At 45.6% G+C, this 27,006-nt stretch overlaps 1 protein-coding gene across 1 annotated transcript in view; it reads left to right on the forward strand.

Annotated features, from left to right (window-relative positions):
- Positions 1 to 27,006, forward strand: part of LAMC1 (laminin subunit gamma 1) — a 148,749-nt gene that overhangs the window by 102,343 nt on the left and 19,400 nt on the right. Inside the window, exons 11-17 of the mRNA XM_066623498.1 lie at positions 175 to 287; positions 10,425 to 10,646; positions 11,246 to 11,434; positions 13,668 to 13,913; positions 14,811 to 14,964; positions 16,627 to 16,769; positions 19,824 to 20,002. Coding sequence (XP_066479595.1) covers positions 175 to 287; positions 10,425 to 10,646; positions 11,246 to 11,434; positions 13,668 to 13,913; positions 14,811 to 14,964; positions 16,627 to 16,769; positions 19,824 to 20,002 — 1,246 coding nt within the window. The remainder of the gene's footprint in view (positions 1 to 174; positions 288 to 10,424; positions 10,647 to 11,245; positions 11,435 to 13,667; positions 13,914 to 14,810; positions 14,965 to 16,626; positions 16,770 to 19,823; positions 20,003 to 27,006) is intronic.

Below are 27,006 nucleotides of genomic sequence, written 5' to 3' on the forward strand. Positions count from 1 at the left end.
AGAAGCTATAGGGCAAGCTCAATCCCACCCCCTCCTTCACTGGGGATCGGGGAGACAGGTGCCCCAACATAGTGACATTGCATGCTTCCATGAGCTGTTCTGTAGAAGGAGCATGTCTGTTGCATATGGGCATTCTTTAGAGGTTTAAATGTGTTACTTGCTTCTTCCCTGTAGGCTCCACGAAGCAACAGATTACCCTTGGAGGCCTTCTCTCTCCCCATTTGAGTTCCAGAAGCTACTTCATAATTTAACAGCTATCAAGATTCGTGGGACTTACAGTGAGAGAAGTAAGTTAGCCTAATACTTGGGTGATTGCTGAATGGATGTCAAGTGTTGGCCTCTTGCAGCATAATACGTTTTTCATGTATTGTAGGATGAGAGTGGCTTGTATATGCTCCAGTAGAGGTTGATAACTTTCCAATGGTAATTCAGATTTGAAGAAGCCCAGAGTAAGCGGTTAAAAGCCCAACACTTACCAGGAAGTTCCAAGTCAAATGAGTACTTTCATGTTGCCCTCAGTGCTATCAATTACTAGCTGACCTTTCAATGCCATAGCTGTAAAAAGTCAATCCCTCATAGCACAAGCATTTCTGCTATTTTCTGCCAGTCTTCCTAAAAATCTTAAAATCTGGTAAAAGTTAACATTCACAAAGTTTCTGAAATGTGTTTCTGAAATCTTATTTGGCAGAATCCTTTCAGTGAACTATACATACATTTTTAAGGGTTTTGTTTCCAAACTGATCTACAGATTCCAAAGATGAAAGAAAGTTTCCACCAGCTTTCTTATGTGACAAAAAATTCTTGAGCACTTCTGTGGGTCAGTTTCCACATTAGGTTTTCAGGTGTACACCTATAAAATATTAATGGAACTAAAATGTTAGTCTAATAAAAAATATTTTGTAAATGTTTATTATACAGCTTCATTAGTCAAGCAGCTGTGATTAGCTATAGCCCTTTTTGAATATATGTTTTTTGACAACCCAGGTTTGCGTCCACTTAATGTGTGAAATGGCCTTGTTTTCTTTCTCTTTTTGTATTTTGTGACCTTCAGTATCATAGAATAATAGCGTTGGAAGGAGTCTACATGATGCAGCTCACCCAGCCCTGCAAACCTGAAGTCATTTAGAGCAACTAAATGATCCCGAACCACATCCTTGCTTACCTTTAGACCATATTTACTTCACTCTTGCCTTTGTTTTATTCTTAGAAAGTTGAAAAGTCTCATTTGCAAGAGAAGACAAACGCTAAGTAGAAATTGAATAGCTTCACCTTCTCTCCATCACCTGTTGGTGTTCCACTAACTTTTCAGGTGCAATCCTAACAGCACCCTAGGCTTGTGCCAGCCCAGGGGAGGTCACAAATATGCTATAAAGTACGTTTGCGCCTCCTCAGGAGCCGGCCAGACCAGCACAGGGACATGCTGGCTCATGGAGGCTGTATTCAGTCTCTACACTGACTTGGGGGGGGAGTTCAGCTGACAAAGGGGTCTGGGGCGGTCAGGGAGGAGGCGGGAGGGAGGTGTTCCGGGGGAGGGCAGATGGAGGGTGGTCCCCAGGGCAGGCAGGCAAGGAGTGGGAGGTGGGGCTGGGACCCGGACCCGGCAGTTATACCAGATCTCAACCCCATTCCCCAAGCTGCACGGAGCAGATTGAAGCGGCTCCATTCTCCTTGGATTTGTGTCACCTCCTGAGGTGGTGCAAGTCCAAGGAGACCCATTGGGGCCATAGTGGCTTACCCGGGGTAAGGGGCTAAGCTTGCCTCCAGCTGAGCCACTTCTGGACCCAATCTTGTGCTGGATACACCGCAGGCCTCCTGGCCTGCCTGTTCCAGCGCAAGATAGGTTTGCGCTGTTCCCCAAGGAACAGACTTACTGCTTCCTTGCTCACTCTTCTGCACCAAGTATAACCGTAAACCCCCTTTTTGTTTTTCTTTACTTCCTTTGCTAACCTAAGTGTATTCCGAGTGTTGGCTCTACTGACTCTTGCCCTACATTTAGGGCAAGATTCTAAATGAGGAGGCTGGTTAGAAGGAGGTTGAAAGGGAGGGTAAAAAGAGTCCAGTCTCTCCAGAGTGCATGGAGGCTGCTTAAAACAACAGTAATAGAGGCCCAGCAGAGGTGTATACCGCAAAGAAAGAAGGGTTCCACTAAATCCAGGAGGGTGCCCGCATGGCTAACCAGCCAAGTTAGAGAGGCTGTGAAGGGCAAGGAAGCTTCCTTCCGTAAATGGAAGTCTTGCCCTAATGAAGAGAATAAAAAGGAACATAAACTGTGGCAAAAGAAATGTAAGAAGGTGATAGGGGAGGCCAAGCGAGACTATGAGGAACGCATGGCCAGCAACATTAAGGGGAATAATAAAAGCTTCTTCAAATATGTTAGAAGCAGGAAACCCGCCAGAGAAGCGGTTGGCCCTCTGGATGGTGAGGGAGGGAAAGGGGAGATAAAAGGAGACTTAGAGATGGCAGAGAAATTAAATGAGTTCTTTGCATCTGTCTTCACGGCAGAAGACCTCGGGCAGATACCGCTGCCCGAACGGCCCCTCCTAACCGAGGAGTTAAGTCAGATAGAGGTTAAAAGAGAAGATGTTTCAGACCTCATTGATAAATTAAAGATCAATAAGTCACCGGGCCCTGATGGCATACACCCAAGGGTTATTAAGGAATTGAAGAATGAAGTTGCAGATCTCTTGACTAAGGTATGCAACTTGTCCCTCAAAACGGCCATGGTGCCAGTAGATTGGAGGATAGCAAATGTCACGCCTATTTTTAAAAAGGGAAAGAGGGGGGACCCGGGAAACTATAGGCCGGTCAGCCTAACATCCATACCGGGTAAGATGGTGGAATGCCTCATCAAAGATAGGATCTCAAAACACATAGACGAACAGGCCTTGCTGAGGGAGAGTCAGCATGGCTTCTGTAAGGGTAAGTCTTGCCTCACAAACCTTATAGAATTCTTTGAAAAGGTCAACAGGCATGTGGATGCGGGAGAACCCGTGGACATTATATATCTGGACTTTCAGAAGGTGTTTGACACGGTCCCTCACCAAAGGCTACTGAAAAAACTCCACAGTCAGGGAATTAGAGGACAGGTCCTCTCATGGATTGAGAACTGGTTGGAGGCCAGGAAGCAGAGAGTGGGTGTCAATGGGCAATTTTCACAATGGAGACAGGTGAAAAGCGGTGTGCCCCAAGGATCTGTCCTGGGACCGATGCTTTTCAACCTCTTCATAAATGACCTGGAGACAGGGTTGAGCAGTGAAGTGGCTAAGTTTGCAGACGACACCAAACTTTTCCGAGTGGTAAAGACCAGAAGTGATTGTGAGGAGCTCCAGAAGGATCTCTCCAGACTGGCAGAATGGGCAGCAAAATGGCAGATGCGCTTCAATGTCAGTAAGTGTAAAGTCATGCACATTGGGGCAAAAAATCAAAACTTTAGATATAGGCTGATGGGTTCTGAGCTGTCTGTGACAGATCAGGAGAGAGATCTTGGGGTGGTGGTGGAAAGGTCGATGAAAGTGTCGACCCAATGTGCGGCGGCAGTGAAGAAGGCCAATTCTATGCTTGGGATCATTAGGAAGGGTGTTGAGAACAAAACGGTTAGTATTATAATGCCGTTGTACAAATCAATGGTAAGGCCACACCTGGAGTATTGTGTCCAGTTCTGGTCGCCGCATCTCAAAAAAGACATAGTGGAAATGGAAAAGGTGCAAAAGAGAGCGACTAAGATGATTACGGGGCTGGGGCACCTTCCTTATGAGGAAAGGCTACGGCGTTTGGGCCTCTTCAGCCTAGAAAAGAGACGCTTGAGGGGGGACATGATTGAGACATACAAAATTATGCAGGGGATGGACAGAGTGGATAGGGAGATGCTCTTTACACTCTCACATAATACCAGAACCAGGGGACATCCACTAAAATTGAGTGTTGGGCGGGTTAGGACAGACAAAAGAAAATATTGCTTTACCCAGCGTGTGGTCGGTCTGTGGAACTCCTTGCCACAGGATGTGGTGCTGGCGTCTAGCCTAGATGCCTTTAAAAGGGGATTGGACGAGTTTCTGGAGGAAAAATCCATTATGGGGTACAAGCCATGATGTGTATGCGCAACCTCCTGGTTTTAGGAATGGGTTAAGTCAGAATGCCAGATGTAGGGGAGGGCACCAGGATGAGGTCTCTTGTTATCTGGTGTGCTCCCTGGGGCATTTGGTGGGCCGCTGTGAGATACAGGAAGCTGGACTAGATGGGCCTATGGCCTGATCCAGTGGGGCTGTTCTTATGTTCTTATTTAGCAGATATGATGCTTGTAAACATCTTTGTCCATTTCCTCTCCTTCCACTTCATGTATATATCCTTTTTTATGAACCAGATCCTCAGAAAGCTCTCTGTGGAGCCAGTCTGGTTTCTTCAGTTACCCATCCCTATTCTTTATAAGTGGGGTTGTTTGAGATTGCACTTTCAGTACCTCCCTTTTCAGAAATCCCCGTCCATCCTGAGCACCTTTCTACTTAAGCATTTATACCCACAGAATTTTGCCCAGTATTTCCCATATCTTTCCACTTTCCTAAAGTCTAGGGTGCTCATCCAACTCCATTCAGATTTTTCCCCATCTCCATACTGTGAATCCCAAGAGAGCATGGTCACTCACTTCTAAGGTTCCCAGCCCCTTCACTACCTCAACACATCCTCTCCATTACTAAGGATGAGGTCTAAGATAGCTGGTCCCCAGCTTCCCCATTCTACCTTCTAGAACATAAAATTGTAAGTGAGACACATTAAGAATCTTGAATCACTCACTCTTGATACAGTACCTTTCCCAGCAGATGTCCCTGTAGTTTGAAGACCCTCATTTGTCTTTTTTTAAAAAAATATGGCCATTTGCTACAGAAAGTCATTGTCCAAGTCTTCCTCTATCTCACAGTTATTTCACCATCACTTCCTTCCGTGTTGTTTTTTTAGCCAAATACTTTCATCTGGGCTTTCTCTCTTTGTGGATTTCTTTGTTGGTATAGATTTTCTTAACACTTAACTCTACTCCCTGTCCTTCCTCTTGAATAAGTTACTTCATTCTGTTCGTGCATCTCATCCTACCAGGTTTCAGTAATGCCTACTAGACTGTACTTACTTCCCATTGCAACAGGTCTAGCTCATCTTGTTTATTCTATGGTTTGTCTCCATTTTGTTCCTGAAACCACTAGGAAAAACCCCATTCCACTTCTCCATTTTATCTCTCACATTGATGTGTCCTGTTGCCACAGTCCCATTGGTTTCTATGCCAGCCATGCTCCCTTTAGCAGCTTAGACCTCTGATCCTAGTAGAGCCCATACTTGATTCTTTTCATTCATTCAGCTGCTATTTAAGAAGGAACTGTATAGAATACATGTTACACATATGTAACATACATGATACATACATTATCATAGAAAAGTATAATTGATGGATAATGCTACTTAATATTTATGTATCACTACATAGAGCTTTTACATGCACTACCTTGGTAATCTTTCCAGCAACCATATAAGATGAGTCAATAGTAGCTGCAGATACTATGAGTGGGGGTTGGGGCTGAAAAAATAGCTGCCAGTCTAGTGTAAGTGAATCTAAGACAACTGAGACTTAAACTAGGTACTTTCTGGCTTGCAGATCTGTTGCAGCCACTGTGCTAGCCTCATTCTCTCTATATCTTCAAGATGCAGGCATTGTATAGGATCTATTAAAGTTCAAATGATAGGTGTTGACTCTTAGATCAACCTGATTAAAACACAGTAATGCTGCTTGGTGTGGTTTTAGTTATCCAAATTGGATAGGTTGGGTAATGTACATTTAGAATCTGAGGTGTATCAGATTTTTTGAATCATTCTGACTTGAACCAGTGCCTCCCTGTTTCTGTAGGATTAAATATCTAACACAAATTGCCCATGTTACAGGTGTGCCCCCATATCCGTGGGGGTTCCATTATGGAACCCCCTGAAGATACAGGCAAACTCCCATCCCCCCAGTTCCAGGGAGTGACCCCCCTCCAGAGGCAGGGGGAGCTCTGGAGGGGCCTGGGGGGGGCTTCTCTGGGTCTCCAAGAGGTGAAACATTCCCCTGGGCTTCCCTGGGCCTTCACAGAGAAACTGGAAGTTGTGGTTTTTTAGCTTTAGAGCTCAGTCTGAGCTTGGCAAAGGCCGGGGACAGACATCCTCGGCCTCTGAAGTCAGAGGCCCCACCAGAGGTGAGGGGAGCAGAGCTCTGTCTCCGGAGGGGGTGCACATGGTGGTGCATGTGCTGGATGGCGGACCTGATCTATAGATAAGGGAATCCACTGATATGGAATCTACAGATTTGGGGGACCCTTGTATATTTTTTTTAAATACTGAAAGCCGAATATGTATTGCATTTTGGGGCCATTGGAAAGTAAAATATTTAAGGAATATTTCATTATTGGGGGTTGGGAAACAGAAAAATAGTAGTGTAATTAACATTCCTCTCATTACTGGCAAGTAGGGGTGCCTGAGTGATGGCTGGAGTTAAGTTGCTATCCAAAATGTAAACAGTCTTACATATAGCCCCATAAAAATTGCTGTGTACATGAAACAGAGCACTTCCTAATAGCTATTGCTAGTATGTTGCTGTCAGTAACAGGCCCAGCTGGAGTTGTGAAACTAGTAGGATTAGAAGAGTTTCTTTCTCTATCCTTTCCCTGAGGAAAATGTTTTTGCTGGGTGATGCATAGCATTCAAATATAAAGAATAGATTTGAAAGCTAGGTAGGTCCATTGATTCTTTAGTCTCAAAGGGTGAATGCTGTTTCACATTCTTTCCTGACCATTTATGCAGTAAGAATGATGTGTAGAAATACATTTTATGGTAGTCAAAGCTGCATTCTTTGCCCACTCCCATGTGTCTATGTTTGGCAAGTTGCCATCCTTACATACCTCTTGCTGTCTGAAGTAGTATGTCCGCTTTCACATTTTGGCATTCATTAGAGATATAATGCTGACTTCCTGTACAGTAGGGTTTGAAAATAAGAAGCCAGTCTTTGGAATATGCATTCATTCCTTCCTTTCTCTGGAACAATAGTTTACTCTTATCTTTTTATTTATTTATTTATTTACTTACTTACTTACTTACTTACTTATTTCCTTCCTTCCTTCCTTCCTTCCTTCCTTCCTTCCGGGCACTCAGACCGGCTTCCAGAAAATTAACAAAAATATGCATGCGTGGATGCACACAAGTTAAAATGTCATTAAAAAGTAAACAACTTTTAAAAACTCATTAAAAGCCCGGTGTAGAACTAGAAAACCAGCAGCAAATGGTAAAAAAGCAGCCCACTAAACAGCACACATTAAAAGCTCTAAATTCAGAAGGTAAACATAAAAAGTGTCCTTAGGCCTCACCGGAAAGCCTCTAAGGAAGGAGTAGTTTGTAAGCTAAGGGGGAGAGAGAATTCCATAGAACCAGTGCCACTTCAGAGAAGGCCCTACTCCTTTCCGCCATCTCTGTCATTCCTTCAGTGACCGCACTTTCAAAAGGGCCCTTTCCAATGACAGGAGAGGACAGAGCAGATTGTATGGAAGAAGGCAGTCTCTCAAATATCCTGACCCTAAGCTGTATAGGGCTTTAAAGGTCAAAACCAGCACCTTGAATTGGGCCTGGAAACGAATGGGCAGCCAGTGCAGCCGCTGGAGCAGCAGCCCAACAGTGTCAAACTGCCAACTTCCAGCAAGCACACGGGTCACTGCATTCTGCACTAATTGCAGTTTCCCAACACTCTTCAAGGGCAGCCCCACGTAGAGTGCATTACAACAATCTAATCTTGATTTCACTGTGGCTAGGTCCACAGGATCCAAGTACAGGTGCAGCTGGCGCATCAACTGAACTCATGCGAAGGCTCCCCTGGCCATAGCCGCCTCCTGGGAATCCAGGAGCAGCTGTGAATCCAGACGAACCCCCCAAGTTGCTCATTCAGAGGGAGTGCAACCTGATTCAGAGCAGGATAATATTCCAGTACCTGCATGTTGGATTTCCAGACCACGCGAACCTGTTCTGTCTGGATTTAATCTCAGCTTGTTAGTCCTCATATAGGTCCCAGCTGCCTTTAGGTAGCACTTTAAGCCACCTTGGAATGTGGTGCAAAGGAGAGATAAAGCTTGGTGTCATCAGAATACTGATGGCACCCCACTCCAAATTCGCAGATGGCCTCTCCCAGCAGTTTCATGTAAATGTGAAGTAGCGTGGGGAACAAGATTGAACCCTGTGGCGCCCCACACCTCAAGGGCCAGGGCACCCAACAGGTATCCCCCAGCACCACCATTGGGACCTATCCACTTAGTAGTAGTAGTAGTAATAACTAGGTATTTATATACCGCCTTTCTGGTCATCGGATTACTCCTCTGACTTTATTCAAGGCAGTTTACATAGGCAGGCGTTTCTAAATCCCTCAAGGGGATTTTTACAATCATAGAGGTTCTCTCTTTCAAGAACCAACAACATTTCAGAATGGATCTTCCTGGTTTGGTCTTACTTCTGGCCTCCAGTTCTCCCACGCAGGCTGACAAGCAACTCCATCTCTCACATGGAGGGCAGCCAAGACGCTTCTTGCTCACACCAAGAGCAGGTGGAATCACTCAGCTGGGCTTGTCAGCTGCTTCAAGGTCTCACCATTCTCAGCCGTTCAGGGAGCTGCCGGTGTCCTCGAACTGGCGACCTTCTGATGTTATCTTTGGGCTAACGGAGGCTCTACCCTCTAGACCAGACCTCCTGCCCTCCAAGTAGGAACAGAACCAGAGCAACATGGTGCCCCCAACTCAGTCAGATGGCCCACAAGGACACCATGGGTATCAAATGCCGCTGAGAGGTCCAACAGGACACATTCCCCCTGTCCAGTCCCCGGCGTAGGTCATTCAACAAAGCAACCAAGGCTGTTTCTGTCCCAGAGCCTGACCTGAAACCATATTGAAAAGAATCCAGATAATCTGCTTCATCCAAGACTCTCTGGAGTTGAGACGCCACCACCTGCTCAATCACCTTACCAGAAACAGATGGCGATCTGGATATGGTGGAGATTAATATCACTCTGTTGTCGTGGACAGATAACTTCCTAGTAAAGAAGTTCATTGCAGCTTCACACCTTTGCAGAGGTGGGGGATCACATTGTATGGTCCACTCCCATAGCCTATGGATCCTGAAGGATTCTTGGGGGCTCTGGGGAATTTTCCAGTTGCCAAGGCTGGTGTCTCCTCTGAGGCCCTAGTTGACCTCTGGAACAGGAAACGGCCATGGCAGTGGATGAGATTGCTCCTAAGTGACCTCTGCCTTGTTGCAGACTCAGAGCTGCTCCCTGGTTTACTGAGGAGCTGTGAATGATGTACAAACCCACTTCAAACCATGGTTTCAGTCTCTGGTTTATGAAGATACTGCGGTTTGTGTCCATGGACATGAATAATGAAACATTGCGTAAACCTGCTTGGATGAGGCGGGAGGATTCAGTCTCTCCTAGCTTTATCCACCCAGTTGTTGCAGTAGCCATGATTGTGGGGATGGGGAAGAGGAGTTGCAACAATCTGTTGTGAATCCATCTCTTTTGCCAAGTGCCCTGTTCAGCAATTCACTGGGTTCAAGTGTCTGCACACTGCGTTGAGAGGGCCAGACAGGATTGGGATTATGTTGGTGTACCGCCCACCCTGCGACCCAACAGTCAGCCTGCCTGAGCTGACAGGGTTGATCTTGGGGGTGGCACTGGAGTCCCCCTCCCCATTAGTGGTGGGAGACTTCAGTGTTCATGCTGTGGCCCTGGGGTTGGTGCAGCTCAGGATTTCATGACGCCATGACAACCAAGGGCCTGTTCTGGAAGATCTCGGCCCCAACACATGAGGTGGGACATGTGTTGAATCTGATGTTCATAGAAATGGAAGGAAAATCAGAATATAAACTGGAAACACGTAGACTCACTTCCATGTCCTCCACTTCTGAGAATGAAATGGAAGAGAGTGTATGTGTTTCCAACTTAAAGCCATGATATATGAAAAGTCAGAACTGAATCTCACTTGTCTTTACTGCTCAGCACCTCTGACGGATGCTACTTGCTGATCAAAGCAATAGAGAGAAGCTAATCTGTATGGCCACAGCTATGAGATCCTGGACTGGAAGCTATACATTTATTCATGTGTCGTGCATGCATGTCTTGATGTGACTGAGTTTTTTGCTCCCATAACAGTTCTGTTGTGAATGCGTTTTTACCTTGTGTTTAATTGTGTTTTTAATGTGTTGCTTTTTAAAATTCTTTTTAATTATTGCTGTAAGCTGTCTTGGGTCCCTTTGGGGAGTAAGGTGGAAAATAAATAAATAAAATAAATGTGGTGAATGTTCCAGACTTCAACATCTCCAATAATCATTAATCCTCTTGTTATTCATATATGTTGACATTGTCTTTTCTGCATCTGTTCCAGGTGCTGGTTACTTGGATGACGTCACTATTGTGAGTGCTCGACATGGGCCTGGAATACCAGCAGCCTGGGTGGAGATCTGTACGTGTCCCACAGGGTATCTGGGACAGTTCTGTGAACAATGCGCACTGGGCTACAGGAGGGAGACCCCTAGTCTGGGGCCATATAGTCCATGTGTGCCATGTTTCTGCAATGGACACAGTGAGACCTGCAACCCTGAAACTGGTAAGAGACCTCAGGTTCCGAAGGGTGTTGGATTTTGCTTGAGCATGATTGTTAGACACAAAAACGAAAGTAGCATGGTGACAACATGGGAACCGGGGTTTTGGTATAAGGGGATCTCCTGCCAAGGTTTTGGTATAGGAAGATCTCCCTAGAAGATCTTCCTTGGCAGGAGATCTCCCTGGACCGAAACCTTGGTTCCCACGTGGTCAGCTAAGACTTTCTAAGGGCATATGGAACAGACTTTGGATGCTTGCATTGCCTGTCTTTTGCCCAGCTGTACTTGCAGTGCTTCATTGTAGAAAGCAAAGCTGTAGCTTACTCTTTTGGCAAGCTGCCACATTGGCAAGAGTGTCAGGTACCTGGTAGGTCTGTAGGATGTAGGCATTCTGGATTTTGAGACCCTGAATCTTACAAAGATTTATGCCAAGCAGCCAGAGCTGAAATTCCTTCCTGACCCAAGACAACATTTGTTGGGGCATTTCCCCTTGGGTACCCACTGACCATAATGCTGGATCAGGAAAGGCTCTTGTAAGTCAGCTGCCTCTGTGGCTGTATGATGCTGGGGAATAAACCTCTGTCTCTTCACCATCTTAATGCAGGAGCCTGTGACTGCAGGGACAACACAGCAGGTCCGCACTGTGAGAAGTGCATTGATGGCTATTATGGAGATGCGACTGTGGGCAGCATCTCTGACTGCCAGCCATGCCCATGCCCAGGGGGTTCAAGCTGTGCCATAGTGCCAAAAACGAGGGAAGTAGTGTGTACCAATTGCCCCACTGGAACCACAGGTATGCTACCTTATGTGGAACTTTTTATTATATGTACATACATGCTGCTTATCAGAGCCTGTCATATTGCATTGGTGGGGAAACTAGAACAAACAAGTTGAATCACGCTTTGTATGTCTTTTGTTCCCTGTATCTGTCATAAGACTTTATTCATATTTTCACAGTGAGCCTCTATATGCAAGAAAAAAATTCCAAACTGCTTGCATCTTAGAATGCGGTCAATCATATTAACTATCCATGGAATGTAGTCAAGTTGGAATTGCAGATTGTCATGCCAAATCTGGGGACAAGGAAAGGAAGGCGAACAGTATCATTTGGGTCTGCACCATAAACGTCAGGAGATTTACCAGTTCCTTTTAGGCACCCCTGACACACTCGCCACAAAACATCTTCCTGACTAGTAACCAGATGCTGTTTGTAGTAGCCACCTACGCTTATCCCTCCCTATTTCCTTATAAATTACAGCCTGTAAAAAGGAGTGCTATAAAAGTGGAGTACAGTGTTGAATTCTGACAGCATTGATTTTTTTTTTTCCAGTGAAAAATTATGTACACTGCTTCTTGGTAGCTGAGTGGGGAATTTGGCCCTCCAGTCTATTTGCGTATGGCACCCCTGCTTTAAGATCTGTCAGTGGCAAAGTCCAGAAGAAAAGCATGTAAAAAAATAATGAATTATCCTTTCTTCCATCCACCAGAGTAATGAGTAGAAGAGTTGACATACATGCACTCTCTGCTTTCCTTGTGACTTACTGGATAGATTTTTTTAAAATGAGTCCTCATAAGTACAGGTGGAACCTGTTTATCTGGAATTATACATTCGTGGATCTGGCTCAGTGTGGGTCCCCTGTGGATCTCTGGGCTTCAGAATGGCCCAGAGAGGTGAAAATGCCCCTTCGAGGGGCTTTCCCACGCTTTAGAATGCCTTAAAACAGTGGATCTCAAACTGTGACTCTGGCACCCACCCAGTTTTTGGTGGTTCATGAAAATGATAATGCAGATTAGACTGTGTGCATCAAGGGCTAAATAAGCTGCTACTTGGAGAGGGGGATACTGATACCCAGTCATCATTATAGCCATGTCCTTTGGCATTTATACATCAGGCAGCAGCCTCTAGGGTCTCTAAAAAGTTTGAAAGCCACTGCCTTAAAAGGCAAAAAAAAAGTCATTTCCAGTTTCCCTCAGGAAACAGGAAATGGGTTTTTTTTTCACCTCTCTGGGTTATTCTGAAGCCCAGAGTGGCAGTGGGTAGACATGCTGGTTTAATGGGGCAAAGATAGTGAATTTCAGTATCAGCAGGAGGTCTGAAAGCCAATTCCCTGCGGTAACTGAGGTCCCACCTGTAAAAATGTGTTGCCTCTTTTGCCTAATCATTTGACACATAAAAAGACAACTCATTGTACAAGTAGGCTATGTCTGCGTTTCAACTTGTAGTTGTGTTGCCATGCAGGATATAAATTGTATGCTGGTTTCTGAATGCTAAATTGGTTGGGTTGTGTCCCCCCCCTTTGTACATTTATCAGTCTGGCTAGACATGATGCTGTTCTGAGTTCTGTTTTTCTGAAGGTCAGGTTTTGCCAGTTGGCTTTGCTTACCTATAGTCCTGCCATGATCAAATGATGGATAGGTGTCAAGTTTGATGATTAGACTTGTCTGTAGGGTTTTTCAGAAATGTGGCAGAAGCCAACTAGATGAATATGCTTTGGAACAGATGGTGCTTTTCTAAGTGCATTTCATTAGTTGATGCACATGAAGGGCATTTCATGCCAGCACAAATGAGGACCAAGCTTCTGATTTAATGTTTCTTCTAATCCAGATACGACATGCAAGTGTCTTCACCTAGACTCACATACACAATGCTGTGTCTTCCTCAAACTTTCCTTTTAAAACTTTTTTCGGTTTTACTCTTTCCTGGATTTCTAAACTTGATCATGTCTTTCTGGTTTATTTTTGCTCTTCTGGTTTTCTTTTCTAAATTGTTTTCTGCTTATATACCTTTAAGCATTGCATGACTTTACCCTTCAACTCTGGTTTTTCTTTGCTCCTATTAATCTTTGATTTTTTTCTTGTCATATCACATGTCTTCATCTCTTTCTCAACATTGTCCTTATGCATCATTATGTTACATTATGTTACATTATGTTACATGTTACATGGGAACCATTTTGGAGGCCCCTTGGAGAAACCAAAAGTTATACAAATCTATATAAATTAACAAATGTGTCTTGCTCTTTCAGGTAAAAGGTGTGAGCTATGTGATGATGGCTATTTTGGAGACCCTCTTGGTGAGAGTGGTCCTGCCAGACTTTGCCGGCTCTGTCAGTGCAGTGACAACATTGACCCCAATGCTGTTGGGAACTGCAACCGCCTGACAGGAGAATGTCTGAAGTGCATCTATAACACAGCTGGTTTTTATTGTGACCGGTGTAAGGATGGATTCTTTGGGAATGCCTTAGCTCAGAATCCAGAGGACAAATGCAAGGGTAAGAGACTTCTGTGTGTAGAGCAATTCCTATGTTAAATCCAGAGCCCTGTGACAGTGCAATGGCTATGATTCATAGTGTTGCACACACACATCTAAGATCTTCAGCAGAATTGCCCTTTCAAAAGCTGCCCCACAGAACTTCTGCGCATGATTAAAAAAAAAAGCAAAGAGGTTGGAACTGTGAGGGGCTTGTTCTTTAGGTTCTCCCCATAACTCCATTATGACTTTAACAACTCTTCCTGATGACTCACAATGCTTGCTTAAAGTGAAACCTGGGTAGTGGTAATTAGCCTAAGGGAATCTATTTAATTGTTTCAGTACTAGATGATCATCTGAATTTTCTCTTGGGACATCCTGACAGATTTCTAGATATTTTTGAAATAGTTTACAGTAAATTTAATAACAGCACTGGTGGTTGTAGCCAGTCAGCAGGGATAACTAAGAACTCCTTCCATTGGTGAATGGTGTGGAAAGTCTTAGAAGTTGCAGTGATAGATTGATTTGCCTCAGATTGACTGGCCTGGCCAGTGGTGTATTCCAATTCTGTGAATCCATAAGTCATCATCATGAAATTAGTAATAGAGAAATAAATGTATTGCAGTCATTTAAGATCTTGTCTTAAATAGGATTTTTTTGAAGGCATAACTGGACACATGTACTGTATATGATCTTTTGCATAATACAAAGGCTGAAATACAAAATGGAACTTCTCCATACCATGTGAGGAGGGCCACATGTGCAACCTTTCATCCCCTCCCCACAATAAGATGTAAGAATTCTGTTTCTGACATGGTGCAGAACTGTGGATCTGGAAGGTGCAAGGCAAGCCAATCCAATTCTCTTCATCCTTGCTTACCAAAATGTACATATTAATAGTTCCCTTTTGCTCTTACAGCTTGCAGTTGCAATCCTTACGGCACAGTGAATCGGCAGACAAGCTGCAATCAAGTAACAGGGCAGTGCGAGTGCCTTTCGCATGTCACAGGGAGAGACTGCAGCTCCTGTGAACCGGGTTTCTACAACCTGCGAAGTGGGCGTGGCTGTGAGAGGTTTGCTGGTTCCACTGCTCTGACATTGGCGTAGTAGGGGGGCAGGAGACAGCATGATAGAATACTGATTTTTTGGGCTATGTGCTAGGAGTACTGAAACAGATCAACCTGAGAGTAGATACATTCTAGCCAACTTTTAATAGTTACCAGAGGAGAACAATGAGTACACAGATGAAACTGGCCATTTCCCCTTGCTGTGAAAGCATATTGGATATCTATGTGCAGAAAGCCCATGTGGTAAGCTGCCTTAGACAAAGGAGACCAGAGCTCAAGTTCCCACTTGGCCATAAAGCTCACTGGATGACATTGAGCCGGTCACATTCTGTCAACCTAACCTGCCCAGCAGGGTTGTTGTGTGGATAAAAGAAGAGAGAGGAACCGTGTACGCTGCCCTGAGCTCGGTGGAGAAAGAACAGTGCCTAAATGCAAAAATAATACTGGTTGGCACTTATTTTGAATTTACTTTCAAAAGTAAAATAACATGAATAACAAACAGGAAGTTTGCCACACAAAGGATTACAGAACAGTTAGTGATTCAACACATTCTACTTTAAACAAGGTTCTACAGGTCCAACCTTGCTATACACGGATTTTTTTTAAGCAGATTTGACTCAACATGAATGGCCTCTGCAATTGAGAAGGGATGTGCTGATCCCTGGAGAAGGGGAAAAAATCCATCCCTTTAAAACCACAGTTTAAAAAAAAAAACTACTTTTCTTACTTTTTTAGAGAGGTAGTCATACAAGTGATCATTCCATTCTTCAGCTGAGCCAGGCAAAGACAGGGGGTCCTTTGCATTTCTGATTGCTAACAACCTTTCTACAACAGTAAGAAAAGCTGTTTTTAATCCACAATTGTAAAGTGATGCCTTTTTTAATTTTTTAAAACTGCTTTTATTTAACACATTTTGCAGTATCAGTAGGGAGTTCCAGAATCAAACCCCTGCAGATGTTGAGGCACAACCTTATTCCATTAAGACCAGTGGAGGGGCAAGAAACCTGGTAGTGGGTATTTAAATCTATTTTTCCACTGCTTTCTTTATCCGCTTATTTTTTTAATCCATTAGGGGTTCTGGAAGAACCTCAGCGGATAACAACCTGTATTCCTCGTTGCTATGTTAGAGCAAGACAGTGCTTCTAGCTGAGTGCAGGCGAAACAAGAAGCCTTGGCAATAACAGTGAACAATAATATTTTCCTTGGGCTAAGAGGGAGGATAGGAGAGATCAGGAGTTTCATAATGTATTTATCAATGCAGTTTTGCAACTTCTGCTCAGTGTGAGATACTAAAAATTTTAAAATGTATGCAGAATAATCCTTTGGCACATGTCAAGGGTTGGGTCACTGGTTAGACTTGGATGAGGATTTTTATTCTTATGTAATTTGAGAATTGGTTTTAATGCTCCTCAGAACAAGGGCATGAGGATTTCTGTCAAACAAGATTAATTTTTGAAACGGCATGTTGTTGGTGGCTTTTGATCAAATGCATGTATTGCTAGATATTTCATCAACAAGTATCATTTATCTTTTGTCCCATACCTGCCCAGTAGGTGTGGCACTGTTATAAACCTCTTCAGAAAATCAAACATAAGAACATGAAGTTATCTTTTCTGTATGCAGTGATGCTTAAAACTGAGCACTATTTCTCTCTCCCCCCCCCCCCAGGTGTGATTGCCATTCATTGGGCTCTACTAATGGCCACTGTGACATACAGACCGGGCAATGTGAGTGCCAGCCAGGCATCACTGGCCAGCGTTGTGAGAGGTGTGAGGCCAACCATTTTGGATTTGGGCATGAAGGCTGCAAACGTAAGGGGGAGCAGTGAACATAATTTATTTTCTGTCTCATAATCTTACCGTCCATGTGTATTGCTGCTTTTTTCATCTGTATTGAATATCTGCTTGCACAAGAAGCTCTTGCTCTTTTGACCTTTGTCTGTTTTCTGCACTCTGTGCCAGTTTCAAGTCCAGTACGGATGTTTTTGCAGTTGTACACATCTTCCTTTCTCCCTCTAGGGCATTGCGATTGCATATACTTGTAGACCATCTGCTGCTCCTTGTCATAAACACTTGTTCTGAATTTTGTCCCAGAACTGACCTGCGATTTGGCTGTTACAGTCCTACGCATCTGCTCTGGAATGTAGCTTTAGCTGCTAACTCAGACTTGAAAACATGCAAAGTGTGTAAAATTGGGACACAAATAGCAATGTATCTGAGTCTTTCCATCTCAGTTCCCCTAATGCCTCAAGAACAAATTAAGCGTTACTCTTGGATGAATATGAAAGCAAGGGTCCAGTGCCGACATAGCACTCATTCTCTACAAACCGTAGCACTGTTTCTTCAGCTGTACTTGGCATCCCACCTCCTCTCTCCAGAACAATTTTGCCACTTCTTTGGGATCAACCATGGTTTTTGTGGTATGTGCACTGATGTAAACCATGGTTTTTGCATAGAGATTGCGACTATGTGATGTGCATACTTAATGCAAAATGATAGTTGCCCATGGCAAGAGGGGGGGGCCAGTCACACTGGAGAGGAAGGAAGTATGCAGTTCATGCCTATCAATATGCATACCATAACTTGCATGAAGGCAGCATTGGGACCAGTTCAGAGATGCTGGACCTCTGGAGACATTATGAAAACCATAAAGAGACCCTGCAGTTTCAAACAAAACATTGGGAAAGCACTGGTAAGCCTCCCCTCTTGCACTTCACAGCCCTACACATGCCCCAGTTTCACAGCATCAAAAGTGTACCAGTAAACCCCATGCCATTGTGTTCCATAGGTATACCCCAAACCTAAATCTTTTGTCTACATCAGGGGTCTCCAGACTTTTTGGCCAGAGGTATCTGGTGTAGTGTTGGGGGCCGGGAAAAAAATTTAAATATAAAATTTAAATAAATAAATTAGAGATAGAACCTAGATGAGCGAATAAATAAATGAATGAATGGGCTCGTTCATGCAACCTTTCTGGCCCTCAGAACACCCTCCAGACACAATCAGAGCACAGTTTTGGTTGTGTTCAGTTGAGTGGGCCAGAGGCTTTCAGGGGGCAAGAGGTTGGCCACGGGCCGGATAGAGGCTTGCTGCGGGCCGCATCCGGCCCCCGGGCCAGGTTTGGAGACCCCTGGTCTACATAGACATATGCTGTTCTTGGGGAGAGATCCTGGGTGCCTTGTTTTCCTAATCACAGGGAGGAGTTTTTCCCAAGTACAGCGTTTGTTTGCAATGGAGGCAAGTATTGAAAGCATGGGCACGATAGTGCAGAGGCATCACTTGCATCATCCGGTGCAAGAGCTCATTACGTCATCCTCATAATGGATCTCCTCCAGACCATACAGAATAAATTACAATATCATATACAGAGCCTAAATTCAGTGTCATCACTAGGATTGGTGTAACCTCCATTAACTTTATTTATTTTAATATATAACAGTACAAGTCACCCCAACAAATCACTAACCAACAAACAACCAGTGCCCAACTTGATGGCACTAACACAACTGAATAAGTTGTTCTAGTATTAGCTCTGTTACATAGAAATGAGAGCTGACTTATGCTAACATGTCATAGATTTCCTGCTGCGTCATAATAACACTTCATTGGCTTTCTGAACAATCATTCTCATTGGTCAGTTTTGAGTTAAGAAAATCCACTTTTTGTTACATAAAGCAGTTATGTTTTCATTTTCTGGTTATCTGGCCATAACGTTTGATAGAATACAAATATTTCAATGCAGTTTGTTTCCTTGCATTCTGCATGAAATTCCGCATCGTAAGATATATAACATGATGGTATTATTCAAGATTACACAGAATTTCACAATTTTGGGTAGTAGTGGTGTCACCACCACCCCCAGTGCGTCATCTGGTGCAGTCTACACTTCCCTTCCACCCCCCAGTGATGTCAATGGGATAGTGAATGCTAGGGGTACAACAAGGTGCCAACATGGTCCTGGTGGACACTCAGTAATTGTGGAATATGTCCACAATTAGAAACGATTGAAGAGGGTTAATATTGCACCCTGGTAAGTATAAGTGTAGATGCACCTAGATCGAGAATTTATGGAAAGTTAAAATTTCCCATTACACTTGCTTATTATATACAGTGGTGCCTCGCAAGACGAAATTATTCATTCCGCAAGTCGTTAAGTATTGCGAAAATCTCGTCTTGCAAAGCACGGTTTCCCATAGGAATGCATTGAAATTTAATTAATGCTTTCCTATGGGCAAAAAAAGTCAGAACAAAGTCAAATTTGGTTTACAAAGTGTTTATTAAGTGCTCTTTAAAGGCATACATACTGTACAGAGGATTTCAAAAATTTCAAGCACAAAACTTCAACTTTTTAATTTTAAAAATTCGTCTTGCGAGTCACCAGAAAAAATCGCAAAAACGCTTTCATCTTGCGAGTTTTTCGGTATGCGAGGCATTCGTCTTGCGAGGCACCACTGTACAGTTAAGCATGGAAATGGCCTCATGAAAAGGATATCATCTGTTAAAGTATGGTACAAGAAGCAGCCCTCAAACATCTTCATAGGGTTCTGTTCTCACAAATAGCAGAAGCGGTAATAAACCAGTCCCTGGACTATAACAGTTCATATTGCAGGTGGTGACATGTATAATTGAATGATACTTCTTTTTTTAACTGTTCACAAAGAAAACCAGCATTTCAGAGAGAGAGAGAGAGAAGGAGAGAGAGAGAGAGCCTGCACTGCAGGGGTGCAGTCCATCCATACGTGAACCATGTGCTGTTTGTGGGATCAGCTGTGTTCCTAGATGGGTAGCCATGCTTAATAGTTTGGCTCTGGAAGATTTTGCTCTGTCCCATCATGATTACTCCTTGCTTGCTTGTTTTCCCCCCAGCTTGTGACTGTGACCCAGAGGGTTCTCGTTCTCTTCAGTGTAAAGAGGATGGTCGTTGTGAGTGTAAAGAAGGGTTTGTGGGAAACCGCTGCGACCAGTGTGAAGAGAACTATTTCTACAACCGATCATGGCCAGGCTGTCAAGAGTGTCCTGCATGTTACAGATTGGTGAAGGACAAGGTCAGACTTAAAAGAAAACCCATGTGTTCATGTCTACTTTTGTAGGCAAGGTTGGAATTGGTTGCGGGGGGGGGGGGTTTGAGGGACTGAGGCACATGCAGGGACCAAGTGATTCAGAGTTCTGTGCTTTTAAAAATCTCAGATGCACCAGTTCAGATTGCACCAGTTCAGATTGCACATTGGCTCACCAAGCCACCCAGTTTACCCTCAAAAGCTTTTTTTGCTCATCCTAGCCTTTTAATGGGCGTTTTTGGTGCATGTGGTCATTTTTTCTCTACTGCTGTATTTTCTTTTTTACTTTAGAGGTGGTCTCATATTTACCCAATGCAGATTAAATGCTTGCTCTCTGCCTTGCTAATTGGGTGCCAGTTTTCCCATCTCCACTGTGATTTTGCCCAACCCTTCCTTTTCCAGGGTTGATAGCTTCATGTTACATGGGCATCTGTGCAAGCCTTGATGCCTTCATAATATAGAGATTGGAGCCATGGTTAACTGTAGGAAGCAACCTTTCATGAAGCTGGCTTTATATTTGCAGGATGTCATGAGCCTTTTTTTTAATACAGGCCTGGGAACACTCATGGATATGAAAACCACAGATTTGGGGAACCTCACTCTGTAACCCCGCACCCATTAAGTTATTTAAATGCTTACGGGGCAAAAATGATCTTCCTTATACAGGTTGCTATAAGCATGCAAGGTTATAGTGATGTGCAGGTTGCCTCATGGCAGCCTAAACATTTAACTTCCACAACCTCAATCTAGTTGTTTTTTTAACTGCTTCCTATTAACCTCAATCTAGTTTTTTCAAATGTTCAGTAGGCTGGGAGGCAGACTGTGCATCACTATAAGCTTGTATGCTTGCAGCGAGCTGTATGTTCATTTTCATCCCAGTAAGCATTTAAAAAATGTTAATAGATGGGGGGGGCGGCTTGAATCCATAGCTACCTGAAACTGTGGATACCGATCTGCAGATACAGAGGCCCGCCAGTATTTAAGATTTACAATACTTAGAATTTATATAACATTTTAATTTATTCAGAAGATTGCTTACTCATTCTTATAGCAATTCTGTAAGGTAGGTCAGTATTATTATCCTTTGTATTTTAGTTGTGAGATTGAGAGATGGTGGCTTGTTTAAGACCATCTACTGAATTCATAGTCAGTTTGACCTGAGGAATTCTGGTTCACAATTCAGTCTCTGAATTAATATGCTGTAGTAGCACTCGGAGGCTAATTACAGATTAATTACAGTAAATTTGCAAAATTTGCAAATTTGGGCATTTTGTTTCATATTTAGGATTTTATAAAGGTTTGGGACTCATGAAAAGAGAAGAGCAATTGGTACAGAGTTCATTATAAGTCACTTAACAAGTTAAGTTCTGCCCACCAGGACGTCATTGTTTTCTACATTTTGGTAAAAACTGAGTCCTTTGGCACCTTAAAAGCTAAAAAACTTATTTCAGTATAAGCGTTTGTGGACTTTAGTCCACTTTATCAGATGCATGAAGTGAAATACTCTGCAGATAGGTGTGTGTTTGTGCACTCACACACATGCATGTGTGGGACTCGCACAGCTACAAAAGAAAAAAAATTGAAAACAGCAGGGTGAATTTGCAAGAGAAAACTAAACCAGATCATTGTTTCTGCACTGTCCAATGAACACTCGAGACAACAGATATGGGAGAAAGGGCAACTTTATTTCATGTTACCAAGAGAAGCAGAGGCTGAGACCTGCAGCATCTGAGGCAGCAAAAGCCCCTGTGGTGCGGGGAGGGACCTCTGGGCGGTACCAGAAACCTCTGCCCCCAGGCGGGCGTGCACCCGACTCCAAGTTGCGCCCCGCTGCTGGGACAGCGCGTCTCATCCATGTCTATCCCTTAAGGGGAAGGCAGCCGGACCGCAGACTGCACCACCTCGAGCCGCTGAGCCTCTGAGGTGTGCCCCGCGGTCCCGGCCAGGGCCCCGTCTACGTCCTCGTGCCGCCAAGCCCCTGAGGACTGAAATAGGGTTCTGCCCTGCCTATGCCGCCTGAAGGTGCATGCCAAAGTTCCATTCACGCCTCCTAACCCGCACCACCTGCCACAAGGAGGGGTCAGCCTAGCGCTTGACCCCCCCACTCCCAAACAGGGGCAGAAGCGACTTAACACCATCCTGCAGGTCCTTAAGAAAGATGCCTGCGCCTTTCTCCAACAAATGAACACACATCGCCCCTGTACAGGTAAGATAGCGACAACACAATTGCAAGATGCATTACCACACTGCCACCAGCGCGAGACACCAAGCCACCAATGCCCTTGGTGATTTTCCTGCGCATCCTTTCAATCTTAGTGCAGCAGAAGGCCCTTCGCCATCCACAACGCTGCAAGAGGTCCGACCAGACCAAGGCGGTACCAGGCAGCCAACGCAAAAGGGTGCTGATGTCCTCACAGGCTCTGCTCATCAGAGCCAGACCAGACCTCCTGCAAAGGTCATTCTCGCCCAGGTGGAGCACCCAAAACGTCCAGTGGGCGGTTCACATTCAGTAACTTCATCAACGCGGGCAGCAGCTGGCCCCATCTCATCCCCTTCTTGGCTAACCTAGCGACCTGCACTGCTGGGCTGAGGCCCAAGTGCGATCTGAGGGGGGTTGCAGCCACCCTCTTGCGGGCCCAAAAAGACCATGGAGTAGCTGCAGATTAATACGCGTACAGGGCTACTACGGTGTCCTGCACAATGAAAGCAGAGATGTTAATGCAAGGTATCCCTGCTGCTGCTGCCGCAGCTTAACACGCGCCCTGGGCCACCACAGCGTCCTGCAAGATGAAAGCAGAGAGGTTATAGCAAGGCATCCCCTCCAACGCTGCTCCCCCACAGATTGGGGAATGCCCAGAAGGAATGCCCGGAACACCAGAGTCACTGAAGTGAACCGTGCAATACTGGTCGACAGAACATTACCCCTTTCCTGGGTGGGGGCAGAGCACCCATAAAACAGTTGCTAATAGGACGCCCCCCTCTCAAAGAAGAAGGGGCCACAAATCCATAAGGGGGGTTGTAACCAAACACTGCCCCTCCCCCAGGAGCCGGGACAGTGCACCCATTAAGCGGGCTGGTAACGAAACATCACCCCTCTCTAAGGAGAAACGGCTACGCGGGTTGTTAACAGAAACCTCCCCTCTTCCAAAGGCCTAGTGGCATTATGCCCACTAAGTGGGTCTGCACCAGAACACCCCCCTTCTCTGAAAGGAGTAGGGGCAGTACTCCTGGTAAGCACATTGTTGACAGAACACCACCACCCCCACAGAAGTCGGGTAAGCACACCCATTAGGCAGCCTGGTAACAGATCATCATCCTCCCCTAAGGAGAAGGGGTAGCATGCCTGTTAAGCAGGTTGGTAATAGAATGCCACTCTTCCCTTAAAGGCGTAGGGGGCGGCACACGTATCTCCTCTCTCAAGGAGCAAGGGCGGCATGCCCACCAAGTGAGTTACTAAATGCCCTGCTGATGCCCAGGGAAAACATAATATTAAATGCTATACTCACATATTAAATGCCCCATCCACTCTGCCCCATTCCTTGGGTGCTGAAGCCTGGCCAGGCAGCTTTCAAAGCGGCTCCCACATAGATGGAGTGTATGCTGTAAGCCAGGGGTGCTCAATAGGTGGATCGCGAGGCAAAATGAGTAGATCGCGGAGTGCCGACCCCCCCCTTCAGGTGCTTCTGGGAGGAAATGCAGGGAGTAAGGCCCATTGTACTCAATGGGGCTTACTCCCAGGTAAGTGTGGCTAGGATTGCAGCCTCACAGCCTAATCCTAGGCATGTCTAGTCAGGAGTAAGTCCTGTTATACTCAGTGGGGCTCAAGGTACACCAACATACATTGTACACATAAATGTTATATGTTATGATGGCACGAACATTGTAAAAAAAACTCTGGTAGATCTCCGGGCCTTGCTGGGTCTCAAAGTAGCTCTCCAGCCAAAGTGTGAGCACCCCTGCTGTAAGCAATCCGAGATGGCCAGGGGCTCCCCATATGCCTCTAAATATCCTCCAAAACTGATGAAGTATTAACAAGAGGAGGTCAGGTGCCTGGGAGGAGATTGTTGCTGGTGGTTGGGCTGGTGTATCTGTACTGGCTTGCACTCATTGGAGCTCATTTTATGCCTGCATACTCATCATTAAGTCCCATTAAAATCAATGGAATACACTCCCAGGAAAGTGTGGACAGGATTGTAGCCTTAAGTCCAGCTATGTCTACCCGGATACAAGACCCCTTATACTCCTGGGACTTATTCCTTGGAAGTTGGAGCCAGGATCTGAGCCCTATGTCCAAGCCTCTGCATGCCCCATCAGAAGCAAGCCCCCATTATCCCCCAGGGGCTTACTCCCCGTAAAGTGGGTGAGGACTGCAACCCTATGACCGAGTCTCTGTGTGCCTGTTCAGAATCAAGCTCCCTTATAGCCCAAGGAGCTTACTCCTTAGAAAGTGGGGCGAGAACTGCGGCCCTATGATCCGGAAGCAAGGCCCCTTATAGTCCATGGAGCTTACTCCCAGGAAAGCATGGCTAGGATTGCGGACAAAGTCCAAGGCTCTGCCTGTCTCCTCAGAAGCAAGGCCCTTTATAGACTATGGGGCTTACTCTCAGGAAAGTGTGTCCAGGATTGTGGCCAGAGTCCAAGGCTCTGCCTTCCTCCTCAGAAGCAAGGCCCATTATAGACTATGGGGCTTACTCTCAGGAAAGTGTGCCTAGGATTGCAGCCAGAGTCCAAGGCTCTGCCTGCCTCCTCAGAAGCAAGGCACATTATAGACTATGGGGCTTACTCTCAGGAAAGTTTGACTAGGATTGCAGCCAGAGTCAAGGCTCTGCTTGCCTCCTCAGAAGCAAGGCCCATTATAGACTATGGGGCTCCTCTCAAGAAAGTGTGTCTAGGATTGCAGCCAGAGTCCAAGGCTCTTCCTGCCTCCTCAGAAGCAAGGCCCATTATAGACTATGGGGCTTACTCTCAGGAAAGTATGTGTAGGATTGCAGCCAGAGTCAAGGCTCTGCTTGCCTCCTCAGAAGCAAGGCCCATTATAGACTATGGGGCTTACTCTCAGGAAAGTGTGTGTAGGATTGCAGCCAGAGTCCAAGCCTCTGCATGCCTACTCAAAAGCAAGTCCCAGTATAGTCCAAGGGGCTTCTTCCCTGGAAATTGTGGTTGGGGTTGCAGCCCCAGCATTTAAGCCTCTGCCTGGCTCCTCAGAGGCAAACCCCATTATGGTCTCTGGGGCTTACTCGCATGAAAGTGGGTGATGGGGAGGCGCTGAGCTGTCGCCCGCCTCCCATGGCGTCTCCCCATGTGCGTGATCCTGCATGCAGCAGGGATCCGGGCTCGGTGGGTCACCTCTTGGAGCCCCGTGCTGGCCTGCAGCCGCATGCAGGGAGCTGCAGCAGTCCTGCAGCTTGAGCCATGTGCGGCCAGGCGCCTGCTCCTTGCCATGCAGATCCTGCACTGGGAGCCCTGGGCTTGCCTGCCCCCTCCGCCCACCAGGCCAGGGACTGAGCGCACACTCCAAGCAGACGGAGCAAGTCCCCCCACACTCCCCGGGGCTTACTCCCAGGAAAGCAAGTCCCTCTGCCCTCCCCGGGGCTTACTCCCAGGAAAGTGTGGGAAACTCGCCAGGTCTTACTCCCAGGAAGGCGTGCCTGGACTGCACCTGATCCTTCCTTGGGCAGAGCCTGTCCAAACCCCCATCCCCACCTGACAGATCAAACACGCTGCACATGAGATCCAGCGCAGGAGTCCTTGGGAGTTGCACTGGTCCTAAGGTGGCTGGATGGGGTCAGGTCCACTCTATTCCCACGGTGCCCACGTGCACAAGGAGGAAGAGGGCTGGGTCTCGTCCCCTTTTAAAAGGTCCACTGTGGCTGCCAGACCCCGCCCCCTTCACCTCCCCCTTGGGGAGGGGCTGGACTCTAGTGTCCGGCCAAGCCAAACAAACTTCGACCACCTCTTTAATTGGGTGATAGGGAATCTGTAACAAGCTTATAATTATGCATAAGAACACAAGAAGAGCCCCTCTGGATCAGGCTGAAGGCCCACCTAGTCCAGCTTCCTGTATCTCACAGTGGCCCACCAAATGCTTCAGGGAGCATGCAAGACCACAAGACACAACCTGCATCCTGGTGTCCTACCCTGCATCTGGCAATATGAGGTAGCTTTCCTCTAAAACGAGGAGCATGCACATACCTACCATACCTACCCACGATGAACTTTTCCTCCAGAAATTTGTCCAATCCCCTCTTAAAGACATCTAGACAAGATGCCATCACTACTGCCTGTGGCAAGGAGTTCCAAAGACTAATTACACAGTGGGTAAAGAAATATTTTCTTTTGTCTGTTCTAACTCTCCCAACACTCAATTTTAGTGCATGTCCCCTGGTTCTGGTGTTATGTGAGAGGGAAAAGAGCATCTGTCTGTCCATCCCCTGCATAATTTTGTATGTCTCAATCATGTTGAGACACCCCCCTCAGGCGTCTCTTTTCTAGGCTGAAGAGGCCCAAACGCCGTAGCCTTTCCTCTTAAGGAAGGTGCCCCAGCCCAGCAATCATCTTAGTCGCTCTCTTTTGCACCTTTTCCATTTCCACTATATCCTTTTTGAATGTGGCTACTAGAACTGGACGCAATACTCCAGGTGTGGCCTTACCATCAATTTGTACAACGGCATTATAATATTAGCCGTTTTGTTCTCAATACCTTTTCTGATGATCCTAAGCATAGAATTGGCCTTCTTTACTGCCACCGCACATTGGGTCAACACTTTCATTGACCTGTCCACCACCACCCCAAGATCTCTCTCCTGATCTGTCACAGACAGCTCAGAACCCATCAGCCTATATGTGAAGCTTTGATTTTTTTGCCCCATTGTGCATGACTTTACACTTACTGATATTGAAACGCATCTGCCATTTTGCTGTCAATTCTGCCAGTTTGGAGAGCTCCTTCTGGAGCTCCTCACAATCACTTCTGGTCTTCACCACTCAGAAAA

This window comes from Tiliqua scincoides, chromosome 4 (genome assembly GCF_035046505.1).
Source record: "Tiliqua scincoides isolate rTilSci1 chromosome 4, rTilSci1.hap2, whole genome shotgun sequence".
Classification (NCBI taxonomy): domain Eukaryota; kingdom Metazoa; phylum Chordata; class Lepidosauria; order Squamata; family Scincidae; genus Tiliqua; species Tiliqua scincoides.